The 24,774-nt window shown below is 54.3% G+C and overlaps 1 protein-coding gene across 1 annotated transcript in view; it reads left to right on the forward strand.

The window, feature by feature from the left end:
* Positions 1-24,774, forward strand: part of IFT172 (intraflagellar transport 172) — a 115,672-nt gene that overhangs the window by 49,501 nt on the left and 41,397 nt on the right. The window contains exons 16-23 of the mRNA XM_069728618.1: positions 132-299; positions 450-586; positions 716-823; positions 3,358-3,442; positions 9,126-9,218; positions 9,349-9,426; positions 15,009-15,257; positions 18,476-18,554. Of these exons, the coding sequence (XP_069584719.1) occupies positions 132-299; positions 450-586; positions 716-823; positions 3,358-3,442; positions 9,126-9,218; positions 9,349-9,426; positions 15,009-15,257; positions 18,476-18,554 (997 nt within the window). The remainder of the gene's footprint in view (positions 1-131; positions 300-449; positions 587-715; positions 824-3,357; positions 3,443-9,125; positions 9,219-9,348; positions 9,427-15,008; positions 15,258-18,475; positions 18,555-24,774) is intronic.

Here is a 24,774-nt window from a genome sequence, read left to right on the forward strand (position 1 = left end):
GCCGCTGTACCTCCAGAGCAGAACTCCCTGTGTTCCCTGACTGCTCGCTGGACGTTCCCTCACCCCCACTCTTCCCCATGCTGTACTGCTGAGGATGTCGTCTCACCATTGTGCCCCATTTTCTTTTTCAGCTGAACCTCTTTGATGTGTTTAATGGGCAGAAGACGACCATCCTGAATTACTGCTCCTACGTCCAGTGGGTGCCCGGGAGCGACGTGGTGGTGGCACAGAACCGGAGCAATCTGTGCGTCTGGTACAATATCGATTCCCCGGAGAGAGTCACCATGTTCCCCCTGAAGGTAGTAACAAGAGGGTCCTGTACATCGCCAGGCTGCTGTGTTCAGTGCAGGGCGGCTGTATTACCACTGATCCCAGCCGTCCACTATCATCAGGTCTTCCCCATCTCCGGGCACACTGCGGGTAACGTCCTCTGCTTCTCACCTCTACAGGGAGACATAGTGGAGCTGGAGCGCAACGAGGGCAAGACAGAAGTCATTGTCACTGAAGGGGTTAACACCGTGTCCTACACGCTAGATGAGGGACTGATCGAGTTCGGCACGGCCATCGATGACGGAGACTATTACCGGTAGGATCATGATGGTGCCCTGCATGTGTGGGGTGATGGCGGATCTGCTCCTGACGTCAGGGTGTAGTGTCCTCTTCATCCTGTGCGCCCCTCTATGATTTCGCCCCTCACCGTCTCTTCTCCCCGCAGAGCGGCAGCTTTCCTTGAAACTTTAGAGATGTCCACAGAGACTGAAGCGATGTGGAAAAGTCTTAGCAAGCTCGCTCTGGAGTCTAGACACCTGCACATAGCCGAGAGGTAAGAGAGTATTTGTACAGACGCTGGGGAAGAGGAGGGGTGCGGTGTGAGGTAAGATGGGGTGGCACAAGAAAAGAGGAGGGGAGGAGTGTGAGGTAAGATGGGGTGGCACAAGGAAAGAGGAGGGGTGCGGCGCAAGGTAAGAAGGTGTAGCGCAGAGGAAGAGGAGGGGAGCGTCGCGAGGTGAGAAGGGGTGGCACAGAGGAAGAGGAGGGGAGCGGCACGAAGTAAGATGGGGTGGCGCAGAGGAAGAGGAGGGGAGGGGTGTGAGGTAAGATGGGGTGGCACAAGGAAAGAGGAGGGGAGGGGTGTGAGGTAAGATGGGGTGGCACAAGAAAAGAGGAGGGGAGGGGTGTGAGGTAAGATGGGGTGGCACAAGGAAAGAGGAGGGGAGCGGCGCGAGGTAAGATGGGGTGGCACAAGGAAAGAGGAGGGGAGGGGTGTGAGGTAAGAAGGTGTAGCGCAGAGGAAGAGGAGGGGAGCGGCACGAGGTAAGATGGGGTAGCGCAGAGGAAGAGGAGGGGAGCGGCGCGAGGTAAGATGGGGTGGCACAAGGAAAGAGGAGGGGAGGGGTGTGAGGTAAGATGGGGTGGCGCAGAGGAAGAGGAGGGGAGCGGCGCAAGGTAAGAAGGTATAGCGCAGAGGAAGAGGAGGGGAGCGTCGCGAGGTGAGAAGGGGTGGCACAGAGGAAGAGGAGGGGAGCGGCACGAGGTAAGATGGGGTGGCGCAGAGGAAGAGGAGGGGAGGGGTGTGAGGTAAGATGGGGAGGCACAAGGAAAGAGGAGGGGAGTGGTGTGAGGTAAGATGGGGTGGCGCAGAGGAAGAGGAGGGGAGCGGCGCAAGGTAAGAAGGTGTAGCGCAGAGGAAGAGGAGGGGAGCGTCGCGAGGTAAGAAGGGGTGGCACAGAGGAAGAGGAGGGGAGCGGCACGAGGTAAGATGGGGTGGCGCAGAGGAAGAGGAGGGGAGGGGTGTGAGGTAAGATGGGGTAGCGCAGAGGAAGAGGAGGGGAGCGGCGCGAGGTAAGATGGGGTGGCACAAGGAAAGAGGAGAGGAGGGGAGGGGTGTGAGGTAAGATGGGGTGGCGCAGAGGAAGAGGAGGGGAGCGGCGCAAGGTAAGAAGGTATAGCGCAGAGGAAGAGGAGGGGAGCGTCGCGAGGTGAGAAGGGGTGGCACAGAGGAAGAGGAGGGGAGCGGCATGAGGTAAGATGGGGTGGCGCAGAGGAAGAGGAGGGGAGGGGTGTGAGGTAAGATGGGGAGGCACAAGGAAAGAGGAGGGGAGTGGTGTGAGGTAAGATGGGGTGGCGCAGAGGAAGAGGAGGGGAGCGGCGCAAGGTAAGAAGGTATAGCGAAGAGGAGGGGAGCGTCGCGAGGTAAGAAGGGGTGGCACAGGAAGAGGAGGGGAGCGGCGCGAGGTAAGATGGGGTGGCACAGAGGAAGAAGCGGGGAGCGGCGCGAGGTAAGATGGGGTGGCACAGAGGAAGAAGCGGGGAGCGCTGTGAGGTAAGAAGGGGTAGCGCAGAGGAGGAGGAGGGGAGTGGCGCGAGGTAAGAAGGGGTAGCGCAGAGGAGGAGGAGGGGGGTGGCGCATAGGAAGAGGAGGGGAGCGCTGTGAGGTAAGAAGGGGTAGCGCAGAGGAGGAGGAGGGGAGTGGCGCGAGGTAAGAAGGGGTAGCGCAGAGAAGGAGGAGAGGGGTGGCGCTTAGGAAGAGGAGGGGAGCGCTGTGAGGTAAGAAGGGGTAGCGCAGAGGAGGAGGAGGGGAGTGGTGTGAGGTAAGTAGGGGTAGCGCAGAGGAGGAGGAGGGGGGTGGCACAGAGGAAGAGGAGGGGAGCGGCGCGAGGTAACATGGGGTGGCGCATAGGAAGAGGAGGGGAGCGGTGTGAGGTAAGAAGGGGTAGCGCAGAGGAGGAGGAGGGGAGTGGTGCGAGGTAAGAAGGGGTAGCGCAGAGGAGGAGGAGGGGGGTGCCACAGAGGAAGAGGAGGGGGGTGGCGCAGAGGAAGAGGAGAGGAGGGGTGTGAGGTAAGAAGGGGTGGCACAGAGGAGGGGAGCGGTGCGAGGTAAGATGGGGTGGCGCAGAGGAAGAAGCGGGGAGCGGCGCGAGGTAAGAAGGGGTGGTGCAGAGGAAGAGGTGGGGAGCAGTGCGAGGTAAGAAGAAAGGGTGATGCAGGGGAAGAAGAGGGGAGTGGAGCAAGGTAGAAAGAAAAAGTGGCGCAGGGGAAGAGGAGGGAAGCGGCGCATGGTAATAAGAAAGGGTGACGCAGGGGAAGAAGATGGGAATGGAGCAAGGTAAGAAGAAAGGGTGGCGCAGGGGAAGAGGAGGGGAGTGGCGCAGGGGAAGAGGAGGGGAGTGGAGCGAGGTAAGAAGAATAGGTGGGAAGGAGGAGCGGCACGGTGTGTGCAAGAACAGATTCCACCTGGAGAACGGTGAAGTGTCGATTGTTGGCAGTCGTTCATTCCTCTTTCTTCTCGCTGTCGTCTTGTGTGTGGTCATTATCTCCTGACATGACTTTTAATCTGTCTTGTTGCTTTTTTTGCAGATGTTTCTCTGCCCTGGGAGATATCGCCAAAGCCAAATTTTTGCGGCACACGAATGAGATTGCCGATCAGAGCACAGGTGATCTTGTGAGTATCAAGCACATTCTAATAACTGTGCTCTGCCCTGTCCTTCAGAAGAGTCTTTATGGGGTTGGCGCACATCTGGAGGAGCAAGCGGTGCTGGGGTCGGCGCACATCTGGAGGAGCGAGCGGTGCTGGGTCGGAGCACATCTGGAGGAGCGAGCAGTGTTGGGGTCGGCGCACATCTCCTTGAGGAGCAAGCGGTGCTGGGGTCGGCGCACTTCTGGAGGAGGGAGTGGTGCTGGGGTCGGCGCACATCTCCTGGAGGACCGAGTGGTGCTGGGGTTGGCGCACATCTAGAGGAGCGAGCGGTGCTGGGGTCGCCGCACATCTCCTAGAGGAGCGAGTGGTGCTAGGGTCGCCGCACATCTGGAGGAGCGAGCGGTGCTGGGTTGGCACACATCTGGAGGAGCGGTGCTGGAGTCGGTGCACATCTGGAGGAGCGAGCGGTGCTGGGTCGGAGCACATCTGGAGGAGCGAGCAGTGTTGGGGTCGGCGCACATCTCCTTGAGGAGCAAGCGGTGCTGGGGTCGGCGCACATCTGGAGGAGCGAGCGGTGCTGGGTTGGCACACATCTGGAGGAGCGGTGCTGGAGTCGGTGCACATCTGGAGGAGCGAGCGGTGCTGGGTCGGAGCACATCTGGAGGAGCGAGCAGTGTTGGGGTCGGCGCACATCTCCTTGAGGAGCAAGCGGTGCTGGGGTCGGCGCACATCTGGAGGAGCGAGCGGTGCTGGGTTGGCACACATCTGGAGGAGCGGTGCTGGAGTCGGTGCACATCTGGAGGAGCGAGCGGTGCTGGGTCGGAGCACATCTGGAGGAGGGAGTGGTGCTGGGGTCGGCGCACATCTCCTGGAGGACCGAGTGGTGCTGGGGTTGGCGCACATCTAGAGGAGCGAGCGGTGCTGGGGCCGGCTCACATCTGGAAGAGCGAGTGGTGCTGGGGTCGCCGCACATCTCCTAGAGGAGCGAGTGGTGCTAGGGTCGCCGCACATCTGGAGGAGCGAGCGGTGCTGGGGTCGCCGCACATCTCCTAGAGGAGCGAGTGGTGCTAGGGTCGCCGCACATCTGGAGGAGCGAGCGGTGCTGGGTTGGCACACATCTGGAGGAGCGGTGCTGGGGTCGGTGCACATCTGGAGGAGCGAGCGGTGCTGGGGTCGGTGCACATCTGGAGGAGCGAGCGGTGCTGGGGTCGGCGCACATCTGGAGGAGCGGTGCTGGGGTCGGTGCACATCTGGAGGAGCGAGCGGTGCTGGGGTCGGTGCACATCTGGAGGAGCGAGCGGTGCTGGGGTCGGCGCACATCTTGATGAGCAAGCGGTGCTGGGGTCGGCACACATCTGGAGGAGCGAGCGGTGCTGGGTTGGCACACATCTGGAGGAGCGGTGCTGGGGTCGGTGCACATCTGGAGTAGTGAGCGGTGCTGGGGTCGGCACACATCTGGAGGAGCGAGCGGTGCTGGGTTGGCACATCTGGAGGAGCGGTGCCGGGGTCGGTGCACATCTGGAGGAGCGAGCGGTGCTGGGGGTCGGCGCACATCTCCTTGATGAGCAAGCGGTGCTGGGGTCGGCGCACATCTGGAGGAGCGGTGCTGGGTTGGCACACATCTGGAGGAGCGGTGCTGGGGTCGGTGCACATCTGGAGGAGCGAGTGGTGCTGGGGTCGGCGCACATCTGGAGGAGCGGTGCTGGGTTGGTACACATCTGGAGGAGCGGTGCTGGGGTCGGTGCACATCTGGAGGAGCGAGTGGTGCTGGGGTCGCCGCACATCTCCTAGAGGAGCGAGTGGTGCTAGGGTCGCCGCACATCTGGAGGAGCGAGCAGTGTTGGGGTCGGCGCACATCTCCTTGAGGAGCAAGCGGTGCTGGGGTCGGCGCACATCTGGAGGAGCGAGCGGTGCTGGGTTGGCACACATCTGGAGGAGCGGTGCTGGAGTCGGTGCACATCTGGAGGAGCGAGCGGTGCTGGGTCGGAGCACATCTGGAGGAGCGAGCAGTGTTGGGGTCGGCGCACATCTCCTTGAGGAGCAAGCGGTGCTGGGGTCGGCGCACATCTGGAGGAGGGAGTGGTGCTGGGGTCGGCGCACATCTCCTGGAGGACCGAGTGGTGCTGGGGTTGGCGCACATCTAGAGGAGCGAGCGGTGCTGGGGCCGGCTCACATCTGGAAGAGCGAGTGGTGCTGGGGTCGCCGCACATCTCCTAGAGGAGCGAGTGGTGCTAGGGTCGCCGCACATCTGGAGGAGCGAGCGGTGCTGGGGTCGCCGCACATCTCCTAGAGGAGCGAGCGGTGCTGGGGTCGCCGCACATCTAGAGGAGCGAGTGGTGCTAGGGTCGCCGCACATCTGGAGGAGCGAGCGGTGCTGGGTTGGCACACATCTGGAGGAGCGGTGCTGGGGTCGGTGCACATCTGGAGGAGCGAGCGGTGCTGGGGTCGGCGCACATCTGGAGGAGCGGTGCTGGGGTCGGTGCACATCTGGAGGAGCGAGCGGTGCTGGGGTCGGTGCACATCTGGAGGAGCGAGCGGTGCTGGGGTCGGCACACATCTGGAGGAGCGAGCGGTGCTGGGTTGGCACACATCTGGAGGAGCGGTGCTGGGGTCGGTGCACATCTGGAGTAGTGAGCGGTGCTGGGGTCGGCACACATCTGGAGGAGCGAGCGGTGCTGGGTTGGCACACATCTGGAGGAGCGGTGCCGGGGTCGGTGCACATCTGGAGGAGCGAGCGGTGCTGGGGGTCGGCGCACATCTCCTTGATGAGCAAGCGGTGCTGGGGTCGGCGCACATCTGGAGGAGCGGTGCTGGGTTGGCACACATCTGGAGGAGCGGTGCTGGGGTCGGTGCACATCTGGAGGAGCGAGTGGTGCTGGGGTCGGCGCACATCTGGAGGAGCGGTGCTGGGTTGGTACACATCTGGAGGAGCGGTGCTGGGGTCGGTGCACATCTGGAGGAGCGAGTGGTGCTGGGGTCAGCGCACATCTGGAGAAGCGGTGCTGGGGTCGGTGCACATCTGGAGGAGCGAGTGGTGCTGGGGTCGGCGCACATCTGGAGGAGCGGTGCTGGGTTGGTACACATCTGGAGGAGCGGTGCTGGGGTCGGTGCACATCTGGAGGAGCGAGTGGTGCTGGGGTCAGCGCACATCTGGAGGAGCGGTGCTGGGGTCGGTGCACATCTGGAGGAGCGAGTGGTGCTGGGGTCAGCGCACATCTGGAGGAGCGGTGCTGGGGTCGGCGCACATCTGGAAGAGCGGTGCTGGGGTCGGCGCACATCTCCTTGATGAGCAAGCGGTGCTGGGGTCGGCGCACATCTGGAGGAGCGAGCGGTGCTGGGGTCGGTGCACATCTGGAGAACTGAGTGGTGCTGGGGTTGGCGCACATCTAGAGAAGCGAGTAGTGCTGGGGCCGGCTCACATCTGGAAGAGCGAGCGGTGCTGGGGTCGCCGCACATCTCTTAGAGGAGCGAGCGGTGCTGGGGTCGCCGCACATCTGGAGGAGCGAGCGGTGCTGGGTTGGCACACATCTGGAGGAGTGGTGCTGGGATCGGTGCACATCTGGAGGAGCGAGCTGTGCTGGGGTCGGTGCACATCTGGTGGAGCGAGCGGTGCTGGGGTCGGCGCACATCTCCTTGATGAGCAAGCGGTGCTGGGGTCGGCGCATATCTGGAGGAGCGAGCGGTGCTGGGGTCGGTGCACATCTTGAGGAGCGAGCGGTGCTGGGGTCGGCGCACATCTGGAGGAGCGAGCGGTGCTGGGGTCGGCGCACATCTGGAGGAGCGAGCGGTGCTGGGGTCGGTGCACATCTCCTTGAGCAAGCGGTGCTGGGGTCGGCGCACATCTCCTTGATGAGCAAGCGGTGCTGGGGTCGGCGCATATCTGGAGGAGCGAGCGGTGCTGGGGTCGGTGCACATCTTGAGGAGCGAGCGGTGCTGGGGTCGGCGCACATCTGGAGGAGCGAGCGGTGCTGGGGTCGGCGCACATCTGGAGGAGCGAGCGGTGCTGGGGTCGGTGCACATCTCCTTGAGCAAGCGGTGCTGGTGTCGGCGCACATCTCCTGGAGGAGCGAGCGGTGCTGGGTTGGCACACATCTGGAGGAGCAAGCGGTGCTGGGGTCGGCGCACATCTCCTGGAGGAGCGGGCGGTGCTGGGGTCGGCGCACATCTGGAGGAGCGAGCGGTGCTGGGGTCGGTGCACATCTCCTTGATGAGCAAGCTGTGCTGGGGTCGGCGCACATCTGGAGGAGCGAGTGGTGCTGGGGTCGGCGCACATCTCCTTGAGGAGCGAGCGGTGCTGGGGTCGGCGCACATCTGGAGGAGCGAGCGCTGCTGGGGTCGGTGCACATCTCCTTGATGAGCAAGCGGTGCTGGGGTCGGCGCACATCTGGAGGAGTGAGCGGTGCTGGGGTCGGCGCACATCTCCCTGAGGAGCGAGCGATGCTGGGGTTGGCGCACATCTCCTGGAGGAGCGAGCGGTGCTGGGGTTGGCGCACATCTCCTTGAGGAGCGAGCGGTGCTGGGGTTGGCGCACATCTCCTTGAGGAGCGAGCGGTGCTGGGGTTGGCGCACATCTCCTGGAGGAGCGAGCGGTGCTGGGGCGGCGCACATCTGGAGGATCGAGCGGTGCTGGGGTCGGCGCACTTCTCCTTGAGGAGCGAGCGTTGCTGGGTCGGCGCACATCTGGAGGATCGAGCGGTGCTGGGTCGGCGCACATCTCCTTGAGGAGCGAGCGGTGCTGAAGTCGGCGCACATCTGGAGGAGCGAGCTGTGCTAGGGTCAGCGCACATCTGGAGGAGTGAGCGGTGCTGGGGTCGGTGCACATCTCCTTGAGGAGCGAGCGGTGCTGGAGTCGGCGCACATCTGGAGGAGCGAGCGGTGCTGGGGCGGCGCACATCTGGAGGATCGAGCGGTGCTGGGGTTGGCGCACATATGGAGGAGCGAGCGGTGCTGGGGCGGCGCACATCTGGAGGATCGAGCGGTGCTGGGGTCGGCGCACTTCTCCTTGAGGAGCGAGCGGTGCTGGGTCGGCGCACATCTGGAGGATTGAGCGGTGCTGGGTCGGCGCACATCTCCCTGAGGAGCGAGCGGTGCTGGGGTCAGCGCACATCTGGAGGAGCGAGCGGTGCTAGGGTCAGCGCATATCTGGAGGAGCGAGCAGTGCTAGGGTCAGCGCACATCTGGAGGAGCGAGCGGTGCTAGGGTCAGCACACATCTCCTTGAGGAGCGAGTGGTGCTGGGGTCGGCGCACATCTGGAGGAGCGAGCGGTGCTAGGGTCAGCGCACATCTGGAAGAGTGAGCGGTGCTGGGGTCGGTGCACATCTGGAGGAGCGAGCGGTGCTAGGGTCAGCGCACATCTCCTTGAGGAGCGAGCGGTGCTGGGGTCGGCGCACATCTGGAGGAGCGAGCGGTGCTAGGGTCAGCGCATATCTGGAGGAGCGAGCAGTGCTAGGGTCAGCGCACATCTGGAGGAGCGAGCGGTGCTAGGGTCAGCGCACATCTCCTTGAGAAGCGAGCGGTGCTGGGTCGGTGCACATCTGGAGGAGCGAGCGGTGCTAGGGTCAGCGCACATCTGGAGGAGCGAGCGGTGCTGGGGTCGGCGCACATCTCCTGGAGTTGCTCTCCTGGAGAGCTGATGTTCTCCCCGTACACACAGGGCATCTTTTTTTTTTTTTTTCCCCTTCAATTATTTAATTTCTTTACTTCCAGGGTGGTGATGGCTTAAAAAATTACAAGGTACAAGCCCGACTGGCCATGTTGGAGCAGAACTATAAGCGTGCAGAGACCGTCTACCTAGAACAAGTAAGGGAAGAGTAGTGGAATTGTATCCGCATACGGCTGTGATGTGTATGCCGTGTATGGGGTGGGGTGGTCCGGTTCATATGTGTGTGTGTCTCCTGAGCCTGGATTTCCTCTCCTGGTTCCTCCCCAGAACGCGGTGACTGACGCCATCATGATGTACCAGGAGCTGCACATGTGGGATGAGGGCATCGCTGTAGCCGAGGCAAAGGTGAGACTTGTGTGTGATCACAGCACGTGTCCCCTGTGAAGTCATGAGGTGGTGAAGACCCCTGTACACCCAGCTTACCTATAGAGGGTCTGTACATTATAGTGAGAAAAGTGTGTGCCCTCCACCTCCAGGGGCTTCTGTGTCCTCCATCTACATTGGGAGCAAAATGCACACTCTTCTATGTCTTTTGAACTCCAAATTAATAAGGTTTGTTTTACGAGCGCAGCCTTGTACGGTGTACCCAGGACTTCTGGTTTATTAAATAGGGTCACAGTCAAAGGACAAGTTCCCTCTGAACTTTGAGCCAAGAGGAACTTTAGTTGCTTGAATAGAAATGTGAAACTTCCCTCCCATCAGTGTTACTGGTTCACGATGATATATGGGGGTTACAAGTCAAGATGGAGACCACAGTCATAAAATGTAATCTGGTCTCTCACGTTCACCCCTTTTGTGACCAATTCTGGGTATTTCAGTAAGTATATAGGCGCGTATATAGCACTTTCCTACCTGCTCCACCTCCGTTCCCTGCCTGAAGACCTATAATTGTATCACAACACTGGATCTCTTGTCTAGGAATGTAACCAGGGGATCTTTGACGAGGTTTCCCGCAGACATGGACTGGATTACTTGGCTATAATACTGACTAGCGCTTTTACGGCTACATATTCCAACAAACCATAATGATAATAGTTTGATACGTTTGTGTATGATCCCTTAGAACCCCCCGCTTAGACCCTTGAGAGTAGACATCCAGCAGTCTGTAGGTGAAGTACTGGTGTCCACGTCTTCTCTGGGCACCCGGTGATGTATGATGACCTTGTTATTATTATTATTTATTTATATAGCACCATTGATTCCATGGTGCTGTACATGAGAAGGGGTTACATACAAGTTACAGATATCACTTACAGTAAACTAACAATGACAGACTGATACAGAGGGGCGAGGACCCTGCCCTTGGGGGCTTACATTCTACAGGATGGTGGGGAAGGAGACAGTAGGTTGAGGGTTGCAGGAGCTCCGGTGTTGGTGAGGCGGTAGCTCCGGTGTTGGTGAGGCGGTAGCTTCGGTGTTGGTGAGGCGGTAGCTCCAGTGTTGGTGAGGCGGTAGCTCCGGTGTTGGTGAGGCGGCAGCGGTGTCAGTGCAAGCTGTAGGCTTTCCTGAAGAGATGAGTTTTCAGGTTCCGTCTGAAGGATCCGAATGTGGTTGATAGTCGGACGTGTTAGGGCAAAGAATTCCAGAGGATGGGGGATATTCGGGAGAAGTCTTAGAGGTGGTTGGGTGAGGAGTGGATAAGTGTGGAGGAGAGAAGGAGGTCTTGGGAGGACCGGAGATTACGTGAGGGTAGATATCAGGAGATTAGTTCAGAGATACATGGAGGAGTCAGGTTGTGGATGGCTTTGTAGGTCAGTATTATTTCTGGATACGCTGAGGGAATGGGAGCCAGGGAAGAGATTTGCAGAGGGGGGAAGCGGAGGAGTAGTGAGGAGAGATTAATTAGTCAGGCAGCAGAGTTAAGGATGGACTGGAGAGGTGCAAGGGTGTTAGCAGGGAGGCCACAGAAAAGGATGTTGCAGTAGTAGAGATGGGAGATGATGAGGGTGTGCACAAGCATTTTAGTAGATTGACGGTTGAGGAAAGGACGGATTCTGGAGGTATTTTTGAGCTGGAGGCGACAGGAGGTGGAAAGAGCTTGGATGTGCGGTTTGAAGGACAGGGCAGAGTCGAAGGTTACTCCGAGGCAGTGGACTTTGGGTACAGGGGAAAGCATGATGTCATTGATTGCGATAGATAGGTCAGGTAAGGAAGATTTGTGGGATGGAGGAAAGATAATGAGTTCACATTTGTCCACATTGAGATTGAGGAAGCGAGAGGAGAAGAAGGAGGATATGGCTGATAGACACTCTGGGATTCTGGACAGCAGAGCGGTGACGTCTGGGCCAGAGAGGTAGATCTGAGTCTCATCAGCATAGAGGTGGTACTGGAATCCATGGGACTTTATGAGTTGTCCCAAGCCAAGTGTATAGATTGAGAAGAGTAGGGGTCCTAGAACAGAGCCTTGGGGGACTCCAACAGAGAGAGGGTGGGATGAGGAGGTAGTGTGGGAGTGGGAGACGCTGAATGTGCGGTTGGAAAGGTATGAGGAGATCCAGGATAGGGTGAGGGAGGTCTTTGATGCCAAAGGAGGAGAGCATCTGTAGTTGGAGGCAGTGATCAACTGTGTCAAAAGCAGAGGACAGGTTTAGAAGGAGGAGTACAGAGTATTGTCCAGTAGCTTTGGCGGTAAGTAGGTCGTTAGTGATTTTGGTCAGGGCAGTCTCAGTTGAGTGATGGGGCGGAAACGAGATTGTAGATTGTCAAAGAGCAAGTTAGATGAGAGGTGGGAGGAAAGTTCAGCGTGGACGTGCTGCTCCAGAAGTTTGGAAGCGAATGGGAGCAGTGATATTGGGTGATAGCTGACATAGCAGTTGGATCGAGGGTTGGCTTTTTAAGGATAGGCGTGATTGTGGCATGTTTGAAAGCAGAAGGGAAGGTGCCAGAAGTTAGTGATGGGTTGAAGAGGTGGGTTAGGGATGGGATAAGAGTGGTGGTGAGGTTGGGGAGGAGGTGGGATGGGATGGGGTCGAACGCACAGGTGGTGAGGTGCGATTTGGAGAGGAGATAATTGAGCCCCCCTTCAGTGATGTTGGATAGGGAGGTTATGGGGTTTGGGCATTGGTCAGGTATACAAAGAGGTTGTGGTGGTTGAACAATGAAGACTTGCCTTGTCTGGTCGATCTTATTTTTAAAGTGTGTGGCAAAGTCCTCAGCAGAGATGAGGGAGGTTGGAGGGGGCAGTGGGGGGCGGAGGAGGGAGTTAAAGGTTTTGAATATCTGTTTGGGGTTGTAGGATAGGGAAGATACGAGGGTTGTGTAGTCGCCTGTTTAGCAGAGGTGAGAGCAGATTGAAAAGCGAGTGTTGCGTGTTTGAATGCAGTGACGTCGTCTTGCGAATTTGTTTTCTTCCAACGCCGCTCTGTAACCCTGGACACTTGCCGTAGCTTTTAGTGATCGTTATTGTGCCAGGGTTGTCTATTGATACGTCGCACTCTGCCATGGACGAGAGGGGCAACCGTGTCAATAGCTGATGCGAGAGTGGCATTGTAGAAAGCAGTGGCAGTGTGTGTCGTGGAGTGAGGATATGGATGCCAGTGGTAGGATAAAATCAGAGAGTGTGTTGGTGTCTAGGTGTGCGAGCTTTCTGTGTGGGTGCGGATGTTGCTGGACATGGATGACCGGTGGGGAGGACAGGGATGAGAAGGTGAGCAGATGGTGGTCAGATAGAGGGAGAGGGGAGGTGGTGAAGTTAGATAGAGAGCAGAGACAGGTGAAGACCAGGTCTAATGTATGTCCGTCTGTGTCTATGTTATCCCCGTGATCATTCACAACCTCATTCAGTGTCCTTGTTGGGGGCAATAAGAACAGTGGGAGAAGGAGGGGATAAACCACCACTAAATAAATCACATAAAATAGACATGATAGAAAATAAAAAGGCTGCGCAGGGGCAGGGGTTATCATACAAAGTGCCGAGTGCAGGTCACAAGACAACAAACCAGTAAGTAACGTGATAGATTGCAATCATCGAGCCCATAGGCCATTGGTCATAGTGACCGAAGTTAAATAGAACCAAGAAGTATTTGCATAAATATCATAAATTCGGTATTAAGCCAATCAAAATGAAGCATATGAAAAGTAAATTAATCAAAAGTGCAATGTGCAAACAGGATGAATGGTGCAGTCATAGGAACGGGTGGTGGCAAGAAAGCTGCCTAACCGCTGTGTAAGCACAAGGTAAGAAGTAAATTACTTACTGAGGTAGATACAAAGCAACCAAAGATTCCTCACTGCCCCAACGCACGTTTCGCTTGGACTTCTTCAGGAGGTGTATGATTGGGGTGGGGGGTATCTGTGGACATAAAGGAAGCTCGTTCAATGAATGAACCCACAGAGAGGGGCGTGTGAGAAGTGTAATACTATGATGTACTGAGGGTTGCTTGCGCATGAGCAAGTGTCCAAGGAGATGTCCCAATGAACGGCGCATGCGTCACTGACCAGGAAGGATCTTCCGATACACTGCGCTGCAGCGCAAGCACACCACAGCCGTCATGGAGACGGCACAAATGCGCTATGCGATCCCGTGTCTGCACTTCCAAAGATCAGTCGCTGTGTCGGCGGCGCACGTGCACCAGGGACCGAGGAATCCAAAAGGGGAACACAGTAAGAGTCAATGTGCAGTGAATAAGGAAGAGCCATCGCAAGATGGTGAGTGTGAGGAGGGACAGCGCCAAGTGCGTGAAGGCCAAGAAAAGTACAAACAAGATATCAGCAACTGTGAGCACAACAAGGAGGGACCTGCCTAATGCTAGTAAAACGAAAAATAAAGTGAGGAAAATAATATAGGTGAAAAAAGCAAAGAGAAAAAAGAAAATAATCGATACATGGATGAGATACTATTAGGGTATGTGTCCACGTTCAGGATTGCATCAGGATTTGGTCAGGATTTTATGCAGGTAAAATCCTGACCAAATCTGCACCTGAGGTCACTGGCAGGTCACCTGCGCTGTCCTTGCGTTTTTTCTGCAATGTAAGGACATGCTGCGTTCTTAAAAGACGCACCGCATGTGCTTTTTCGCGGGTCTGCCGCACGCGTCTTTACTGCATAGTGGAGACGGGATTTCATGAAATCCCCTCCACACCTGTAGGTCGGAGCCGGTCCTCACGTGTTCCTCTTTGTACACACCTGTAGGTCGGGGCCGGTCCTCACGTGTTCCTGTTTGTGCACACCTGTAGGTCGGGGCCGGTCCTCACGCGTTCTTCTCTGTACACACCTGTAGGTCGGGGCCGGTCCTCACGTGTTCCTCTTTGCACACCTGTAGGTCGGGGCCGGTCCTCACGTGTTCCTCTTTGTACACACCTGTAGGTCGGGGCCGGTCCTCGCGCGTTCCTCTTTGTACACACCTGTAGGTCGGGGCCGGTCCTCGTGCGTTCCTCTTTGTACACACCTCTAGGTCGGGGCCGGTCCTCACGCGTTCCTCTTTGTACACACCTGTAGGTCGGGGCCGGTCCTCACACGTTCCTCTTTGTACACACCTGTAGGTCGGGGCCGGTCCTCGCGCGTTCTTCTTTGTACACACCTGTAGGTCGGGGCCGGTCCTCACGCGTTCCTCTTTGTACACACCTGTAGGTCGGGGCCGGTCCTCGCGCGTTCCTCTTTGTATACACCTGTAGGTCGGGGCCGGTCCTCGCGCGTTCCTCTTTGTATACATCTGTAGGTCGGGGCCGGTCCTCACGCGTTCCTCTTTGTACACACCTCTAGGTCGGGGCCGGTCCTCGCGCGTTCCTCTTTGTACACACCTCTAGGTCGGGGCCGGTCCTCGCGCGTTCCTCTTTGTATACACCTGTAGGTTGGGGCCGGTCCTCACGTGTTCCTTTTTGTATACATCTGTAGGTCGGGGCCGGTCCTCACGCATTCCTTTTTGTGTGCATTCCTAGTTTACGACGGCTGTACAGGTGATAACATTTCTGTTTTCCCCATTCCTCAGGGTCATCCGGAGCTGGAGAACCTGAAGCGCAGCTACTTGCAGTACCTCGCTGACAGCCACCAGGAAGAGAAAGCGGGAGAAGTTCGGGAGCAGGAGGGCGACTATGTAGCTGCTGTCAATCTGTACCTCCGCGCAGGACTCCCCGCCAAAGCTGCCAGACTATGCATGGGTCAGGAGCAGCTGCTGCTGGAGCCAGAGCTGGTGGGGAGAGTCACTGCCGCCCTCATTACGGGGGACTTCTATGAGCGGGTGAGTTGGTGTGCCTGGTGTACAGACCACCATGTGACATGTTGTAGTCTTCTTCCTGTGATCCCACTGGGCTGCAAGTCTCAGCTGTTGAGTCCGCACAGCGTTAACGCCTAGGTTTGTAGTTCAGGAGCGGTCCTGGAGAAAGCTCCTTGAGGTCAGATGTATTTTGGCTTTTTATTGAAGCATTTTGGGAGGAGATTCTCCCTCTATGGCCTCCACTTTCTGCATCCATTGGATCACATCATTCTAGATCTCCACCCATCCGTTTGTTCCAGATCATGTCGTATTCCAGATCATTCTCCCTCTGTCTGTGGCATGTTCTAGATCCCTCTCCTCCTGTGCTGTAATCTAGATCCTTTTGTCTCTGTCTGTGTTGTATTCTAGATCTTTCTCTTCCTATCTGTGCTATAATCTAGATCTTCCTCCCTCTGTCTCTGTGGATTGTAGATCTTTCTCCCCCCGTCTGTGCCGTATTGTAGATCCTTCTCTCCGTCTGTTCTGTATTCTAGATCTCTCACCGTCTGTCACGATTCCCCTGACCGCTGTCACCAATTGGTCAGGATTCACACCGTGACCGTCACCCATACGTCACGGATTGAGGTGACTTTAGGCCAACAGACGGCTATCACATGTGCAGGGGGGCTTATCTTAGTTATCCCTCCACTCCACGATGTGATGAAAAACCACTCACAAGGCTATTGACCTCTTAGTTTACAGCAGGGGCTTATTTTAGGTATCCCACTGCTTTTCTATATACCACGAACTGCAGGGATTTATGTATATCCCGCTTACAGTTCCACTTAACACTTGCAGCTCTCTGGCGCCCCCCTTACTCTCAGGTCAGATTAGGTACTGCACCTAGGGTAATTAGTCGCCAGACAGGCTGCCTGCTATGTACTGGCTATTGGGCACGCTGCAGCGACGCGATAAACTACTCCCACTTAGGCAGGAACAATAATTATCAACGCCGCAGTCGCTATAACGCCACCCAACTACCCAGTACAAAATGTATGCTGCCACCAGCTTCGATTAAATGGGTCCGAAGCTAACCCAACACAACAGTAGCGTAATTCTCTTCCAGAGACAGGGTACGTTTAGAGCATGGAGAATGAACTAACATATAATATTATATCCCATAAAAAATTAGGCAGTGCTTTATCAAAAATATTTTATAAAGATGTTACAAATGAGACAATTGCAAATATGTACAAGGGTAATTATAACATAAAGGGAATAAATGAGAAAAAAGCAACACTCACATGTTCAAAGCATGACAGGCAACCAGGCTAGGGCAGTTTTCCATACGTCCCAGCTCATGGGATGTACTCAGCTCTTCCAGGAAAATAGGACAAGAAAGAAAGCTGGGGATGTGTGCATAGCTTAAGCCTGTAACATCCCAGAAAGGGGTTGGATCACCTCGTCCCTCCTACCTCTTCAGTTTACTGATTTTACCCTAACCTATATCTAATTTCTATAATTCTGCTACAAAACATCTCATAGTCCTAACCAACCCATCATTCATCTCGGATTCACGTGAGCATTCTAATGAGATCAAATATGTCCTATCTGGGATACATATTTACAGAGAAAACCCTACTTCTTTACCAGACGGAGTTAGAAGCCCGTGTTTCGGGGAATGGGTAGGTACACCGAGTGAGAATAAGAATATATATTTTGGTATTTCTAGCTTAAATCGTTTGCCTAATATCTAACAAAAACTAAACAAAGAATCTTTCATGGATCCTCGAAGTTTCTACTTCACTTATAGCTGAACGAGAACTTACACAGGAAATGCCGGTCGTAAATACTTTTGGCTCTCCTAACCCCCACACTCTCTGAGAAGGAAAGCCAGGAATTTGCAGCTACAACTGTTGCAGTATCACTCCAAGAAGGAGGGCTTAGCCCACGCAGGCTAGCAAGAGAACTACTTATGATATTTCATACCATAACGTGACACCGTCCATGCCGTATTGTAGATCCTTCTCCCCCGTCTGTGCCGTATTGTAGATCCTTCTCCCCCGTCTGTGCCGTATTGTAGATCCTTCTCTCCATCTGTTCTGTATTCTAGATCTCTCCCCGTCTGTGCCGTATTGTAGATCCTTTTCCCCCTGTCTATGCCTTATTGTAGATCCTTCTCCCCTGTCTGTGCCGTATTGTAGATCCTTCTCTTCGTCTGTTCTGTATTCTAGATCTCTCCCCCTGTCTGTGCTGTATTGTAGATCCTTCTCCCCGTTCGTGCCGTATTGTAGATCCTTCTCCCCGTCCATGCCGTATTGAAGATCCTTCTCCCCGTCCGTGCCGTATTGTAGATCCTTCTCCCTGTCTGTGCCGTATTGAAGATCCTTCTCCCCGTCCTTGCCGTATTGTAGATCCTTCTCCCCGTCCGTGCCGTATTGTAGATCCTTCTCCCCGTCCGTGCCGTATTGTAGATCCTTCTCCCCACGTCCATGCCGTATTGTAGATCCTTCTCCCCGTCCGTGCCGTATTGTAGATCCTTCTCCCCACGTCCATGCCGTATTGTAGATCCTTCTCCCCGTCCGTGCCGTATTGTAGATCCTTCTCCCCATCCGTGCCGTATTGTAGATCCTTCTCCCCGTCCATGCCGTATTGTAGATCCTCTTTCTTTCTTCGCTGTAGGCCCTTCTCTGATGCTTTCTCCTCTTTGTGGAGGGTGATGCTTCCTTCCATATCTTGCACACATCTGTTTATATCTTGTAGTAGAATTCTATTCCTCATCGCTTTAATGTTCTGGATCTTTATTTCTCCAGTTTCTTCATTTTTTTTTCTATGTCCATATGTTTTTCTTAATGGTATGTGCACGCGTTAAATAAAAACTCTGCATCTCGTGGCATGAAATAAGCGGCGTATAAAAGCGCTTGTTATCGGTACGTTTTTGCCTGATTTGAGTGAAGTAAATGGTGAAAAGCGCACAGAGAATTGACGCTGCAGAGGATTTTCTGCACCAAGTCCCAATAAGCGATGTGTGCGTGACCCTTCAGGTTCCTCATTCACGTGGCATCAGGATTGCTTCAGGTCTATCTAGAAAATCTGCAAGGAAAAATCGCACCAAATCTGTGCGCACGCTAATTGTTCTAGATCCGTAGTCCTTGGGTTATACTTTATCTTCTTCTCGCTCTTCTGCTACGTTCTTTCGCTTTCTGTGTATAACTTGTTCTGGATTTGTCGCATTATTCGTGATCCATTCTTGCATATCGCAGGCCGGCGATCTATTGGAGAAGACTAACAATTCCCGTCGGGCTCTAGAGTGCTACTGTAAGGGCTTTGCTTTCCGCAAAGGTGAGTGGCGGCTGTGCCGTGTGATTCACTGCCTCGAAGAAGTCTTCACACACCCATGAACTTTTTCACAATTTTTCACAAACGTGCATGTGTTTTATTGTGATTTTCTGTGATACAACACAAAGTAACAAGTATTTGTGACGTGACGCTTGCGTTTGTATTCATCCCCGGAGTCAGTACTTTGTAGGACCACCTTTCTCTACAGTTACTGCTGCAGTCTTTGGGGTCGGTCTTGCACATCTAGAGGTGACATTTTGCCCCGTCATCTTTGCACACTCGCTCTTGTTCAGTAAGATTGGAATGGAGACGTCTGTGATCAGTAACTTTCACGTCTTGTTACAGATTCTCTGGAATTTTCCAGGATATTTAGGGTTGTTGTCCTGCTGGCATTCTGCCGCCTTGTCTTGCAGGTTTTCCTTTATGATTACCCTGCATTTGGCGCCATTCATCTCCCCATCACCTCTCACCAGCCTCCTTACTCCTGCTGAAGAAAAGCCTCCCCACAGCAGGATGCAGCCACCACCATGTGTGATGGTGGGGATGGTGTTTTAAGGTGATGTGCAGCGTTAGGTTTTTTTTTTTTTTTCACACAATGCATTTTGCATTTAGGTAAAAAGTAAAAAAAAAAAGTTTGATACCATGTTAGTCAGTTGAAAAAATAAGTCTGTGCTAAATATTTTTTACATTAAATATAAACTCTAAGGAGTCCTCTTTTTAAATGCTGCATTATCACACATCACTGCAGTCATATCTCATAGACAAGAAAAAGAAACTGCACTGACTTCGACAGGAAGCAGGACCAGTGGAGGTCCTCCTAAGGCTAGGTTCACATTAGCGTTGTGCGGTGCTGCGTCGGGCGCAGCCGCGGCGACGCATGCGTCATGCGCCCCTATATTTAACATGGGGGGCGCATTGACATGCGTTGTCTTGCGTTTTGTGACGCATGCGTCATTTTGGCGCAAGCGTCAGGGCGCAGAGGACGCTGCATGATGCAGTTTTTTCTGCGCCAAAAATAATGCAAAAATGAACGCATGCGTCACAAAAACGCATGCAAAACGCAGCTTTTTGTGACGCATGCGTTCATTTTTGCATTTTTCGCCGACGCAGCACCGCACAACGCAAATGTGAACTTAGCCTAAGCAAAACAGCATGGGGCCAAACCGCCAGAAGGGCACAGGTAAAGTCAGCTGTGTAATTATCATCTCACAAACCCACCAAACTAGAACTCTGTGTGCTTTCAGGAGGTCTCACATCTTGTCCTACGAAACCTCTAGACAAAACAGAACTTTGTGGTGACATGGGACAATATTTCAGGGGACTGAGACTGGAGCAGTTCTTTGATGGTAAAGAAGACTTGAGGCTTCTAAGCAGACTAGAGGACAAGAACAAATATCCTGGCCGCAACATCATTGTGGACCAATATATTGACTCATTTAGACATTTGGTGCAGTCCATGATATTGGACAAGAAAAGACAGGAGACGCCTAAAATCAGTGTGCAGGACAGAAGGCAATTCACAGCCTGAAGAACAAGGAGATCGCTATTTAGCCAGCAGGTAAAGGTGGTGCCATAGTCCTTCTGAACATGGACGACTACATTACAGAAGCACACAGACAGCTGACGGACTTTACACCAAACTGGACAAGGACCCAACTCCAAAATATATGAGGGAGTTGAAAAGAGTCATCAGAGGTCTGTGTACAGATTCCACAAACCTTCTAGACTTTATCCCTGAGATCACAGAATTTTCTACATGCGTCCCAAGATTCATGAGCCAGGTAACCCAGTGAGGCCAATCATCTCAGGGGTGCGAACACTCACTGAATAGGTCTCAGGGTAGGTAGAACATGTCCTTAAACGACTGTCGATACGCCATTTAGCGGCAGTTAAGGGTACTTATTCCTCGGAGCTGAGAAATGAGGTTTATAGCGCCCCCAGCATCGGAAAATCTCCGGTGTCTCTACTACCAAGAGTAGCCGAGACCCCGGAGAGCTTGAGCAGTTTTTACCGTCCCCCGTCTTGTGATTGCCGTTATTCACCGAATATTGACGTTTGCAAAGAAAAAAAGTCAGATTTCCCATTTATTTCTCTCTTTTCTGATATGATCTAGCACACCAGAGTAGACAGAAATGGGGTCCACCAAGCCCCCCCCCCCATCCCCGGTATCTCTGCCATCCTCAGACCCTCCAGCTCTGGCCCCCGGTCCTCGGCGTCTTCTTCCTTGAAGAAAATGTCGGAAGCATGCATAGCGCACACGCCAAGATCTGCCGGCCGGCACCCGGCAACAATAGGAGATTTTTCCAACTGGTTCATTTTGATCACTGTGATAGACCCTATCACAGACGGACAGTGAGAGCACCAGGAAGTTCAAGAACCTCCTCCAGAGGCAGTTAGGGCACTAGGAACCTGCTCCAGAGACAGGGCGGGCACTAGAAACCTGGTCCAGAGACAGTGTGGGCACTAGGAAGTTCAGGAACTTGCTCCAGAGACAGTGCGGGCACTAGGAAGTTCAGGAACCTGCTCCAGAGACAGTGCGGGCACTAGGAAGTTCAGGAACCTGCTCCAGAGACAGTGCGGGCACTAGGAAGTTCAGAAACCTGCTCCAGAGACAGTGCGGACACTAGGAAGTTCAGGAACTTGCTCCAGAGACAGTGCGGGCACTAGGAAGTTCAGGAACTTGCTCCAGAGACAGTGCGGGCACTAGGAAGTTCAGGAACTTGCTCCAGAGACAGTGCGGGCACTAGGAAGTTCAGGAACTTGCTCCAGAGACAGTGTGGGAACCAGGAACCTGCTCCAGAGACCGTGACGGCACCAGGAACCTGCTCCAGAGACCGTGACGGCACCAGGAACCTGCTCCAGAGACAGTGTGGGAACCAGGAACCTGCTCCAGAGACAGTGACGGCACCAGGAACCTGCTCCAGAGACAGTGACGGCACCAGGAACCTGCTCCAGAGACAGTGACGGCACCAGGAACCTGCTCCAGAGACAGTGACGGCACCAGGAACCTGCTCCAGAGACAGTGACGGCACCAGGAACCTGCTCCAGAGACAGTGACGGCACCAGGAACCTGCTCCAGAGACAGTGAGGGCACCAGGAACCTGCTCCAGAGACAGTGCGGACACTAGGAAGTTCAGGAACCTGCTGCAGAGACAGTGCAGGCACCAGGAACCTGCTCCAGAGACAGAGTGGGTACCAGGAACCTGCTCCAGAGACCGTGCAGGCACTCAGAATTTCAGGAACCTGCTCCAGAGACAGTGCGGGCACTAGGAAGTTCAGGAACTTGCTCCAGAGACAGTGCGGGCACTAGGAAGTTCAGGAACTTGCTCCAGAGACAGTGCGGGCACTAGGAAGTTCAGGAACTTGCTCCAGAGACAGTGCGGGCACTAGGAAGTTCAGGAACTTGCTCCAGAGACAGTGTGGGAACCAGGATCCTGCTCCAGAGACCGTCACGGCACCAGGAACCTGCTCCAGAGACAGTGACGGCACCAGGAACCTGCTCCAGAGACAGTGTGGGAACCAGGAACCTGCTCCAGAGACAGTGACGGCACCAGGAACCTGCTCCAGAGACAGTGAGGGCACCAGGAACCTGCTCCAGAGACAGTGACGGCACCAGGAACCTGCTCCAGAGACAGTGACGGCACCAGGAACCTGCTCCAGAGACAGTGAGGGCACCAGGAACCTGCTCCAGAGACAGTGACGGCACCAGGAACCTGCTCCAGAGACAGTGACGGCACCAGGAACCTGCTCCAGAGACAGTGTGGGAACCAGGAACCTGCTCCAGAGACAGTGACGGCACCAGGAACCTGCTCCAGAGACAGTGAGGGCACCAGGAACCTGCTCCAGAGACAGTGACGGCACCAGGAACCTGCTCCAGAGACAGTGACGGCACCAGGAACCTGCTCCAGAGACAGTGAGGGCACCAGGAACCTGCTCCAGAGACAGTGACGGCACCAGGAACCTGCTCCAGAGACAGTGAGGGCACCAGGAACCTGCTCCAGAGACAGTGACGGCACCAGGAACCTGCTCCAGAGACAGTGAGGACACCAGGAACCTGCTCCAGAGACGGTGACGGCACCAGGAACCTGCTCCAGAGACGGTGAGGGCACCAGGAACCTGCTCCAGAGACGGTGACGGCACCAGGAACCTGCTCCAGAGACAGTGAGGGCACCAGGAACCTGCTCCAGAGACGGTGACGGCACCAGGAACCTGCTCCAGAGACGGTGAGGGCACCAGGAACCTGCTCCAGAGACAGTGAGGGCACCAGGAACCTGCTCCAGAGACAGTGAGGGCACCAGGAACCTGCTCCAGAGACAGTGAGGGCACCAGGCCTCTGATCTTGCTTGAATATCGGGACTATAAAACTTTCACACCACAAATCTAATCCAATTAGGGTATGTGCACACGTTGCTGATTCCATTGCGGAATTTTCCGCAGCAGATTAGATTAAATCCGCAATGCAAAAAGTACTGCGGATTTATCGCGTTTTTTTGTGCGGTTTCCACTGCGGTTTTAGACACCTGTGGATTTTTAATATGGAGCAGGTGCCAAACCGCTACGGATTCCGCACAAAGAATTGACATGCTGCGGAAAATAAACCGCAGCGTTTCCGCGCGTTTTTTTCTGCAGCATGTACACAGCGGGTTTTGTTTTCCATAGGTTAACATTGTACTGTACACCGCATGGAAAACTGCTGCGGATCCGCAGCAAAAACCGCAACGTGTGCACAGAGCCTAAAGGATTCCTTCTCTGAGCTCAGTTTATGTAAATATCCATTTATTAGACCGTGCCTCGGTTCTTTTCTTTTGTGCATATATTTGCTTCTTCATACCATTATTCCCATAGTCCTATATTAACCGCTTTCTGCCATTATTCCGTCCATGTGGGGTGGGCTTTACTTCCCAAGGACGAAATAGTACGTCATAGGCTTATCGCAGCTGACATCCGGCACTATGTGCCAGGAGTGGTCACGGACCGCCCCTGGCACATTAACCCCCGGCACACCGCGATCAAACATCGCGATGTGCCGGCGGTGCAGGGAAGCATCGCGCAGGGGGGGGGGCTCCCTGCGTGCTTCCCTGAGACCCCCGCAGCAATGCGATGTGATCGCGTTGCTCCGGGGGTCTCCTACCTTCCTCCCTGCAGAAAGTCCCGGATCCAAGATGGCCGCGGATCCGGGTCCTGCAGGGAGGGAGGTGGCTTCACAGAGCCTGATCAGAGCAGGCACTTGGTAACGCTGCACTGCTCTCAGACAGATCGGTGATCTGTCAGAGTGCTGTGCAAACTGGCAGATCACCGATCTGTACTGTCCCCCCTTGGGACAAAGTAAAAAAGTTAAAAAAATTTTTTACAAGTGTGTAAAAAAAAAAAAAAATCCTAAATAATGAAATAAATAAATAAATATTATTCCCATAAATACATTTCTTTATCTAAATAAAAAAAAAAAACCATAAAAGTACACATATTTAGTATCGCCGCGTCCGTAACGGCCCGACCTATAAAACTGGCCCTCTAGTTAACCCCTTCAGTGAACACCGTAAGAAAAAAAAAAAAACGAGGCAAAAAACAACGCTTTATTATCATACCGCCGAACAAAAAGTGGAATAACACGCGATCAAAAAGACAGATATAAATAACCATGGTACCGCTGAAAGCGTCATCTTGTCCCGCAAAAAACGAGCCGCCATACAGCATCATCAGCAAAAAAAAAAAAAAGTTATAGTCCTGAGAATAAAGCGATGCAAAAATAATTATTTTTTCTATAAAATAGTTTTTATCGTATAAAAGCGCCAAAACATAAAAAAATGATATAAATGAGGTGTCGCTGTAATTGTACTGACCCGAAGAATAAAACTGCTTTATCAATTTTACCAAACGCGGAACGGTATAAACGCCTCCCCCAAAAGAAATTCATGAATAGCTGGTTTTTGGTCATTCTGCCTCACAAAAATCGGAATAAAAAGCGATCAAAAAATGTCACGTGCCCAAAAATGTTACCAATAAAAACGTCAACTCGTCCCGCAAAAAACAAGACCTCACATGACTCTGTGAACCAAAATATGGAAAAATTATAGCTCTCAAAATGTGGTAACGCAAAAAATATATTTTGCAATAAAAAGCGTCTTTCAGTGTGTGACGGCTGCCAATCATAAAAATCCGCTAAAAAACTCGCTATAAAAGTAAATCAAACCCCCCTTCATCACCCCCTTAGTTAGGGAAAAAT

Source organism: Ranitomeya imitator, chromosome 5 (genome assembly GCF_032444005.1).
Source record: "Ranitomeya imitator isolate aRanImi1 chromosome 5, aRanImi1.pri, whole genome shotgun sequence".
In the NCBI taxonomy this organism is placed as follows: domain Eukaryota; kingdom Metazoa; phylum Chordata; class Amphibia; order Anura; family Dendrobatidae; genus Ranitomeya; species Ranitomeya imitator.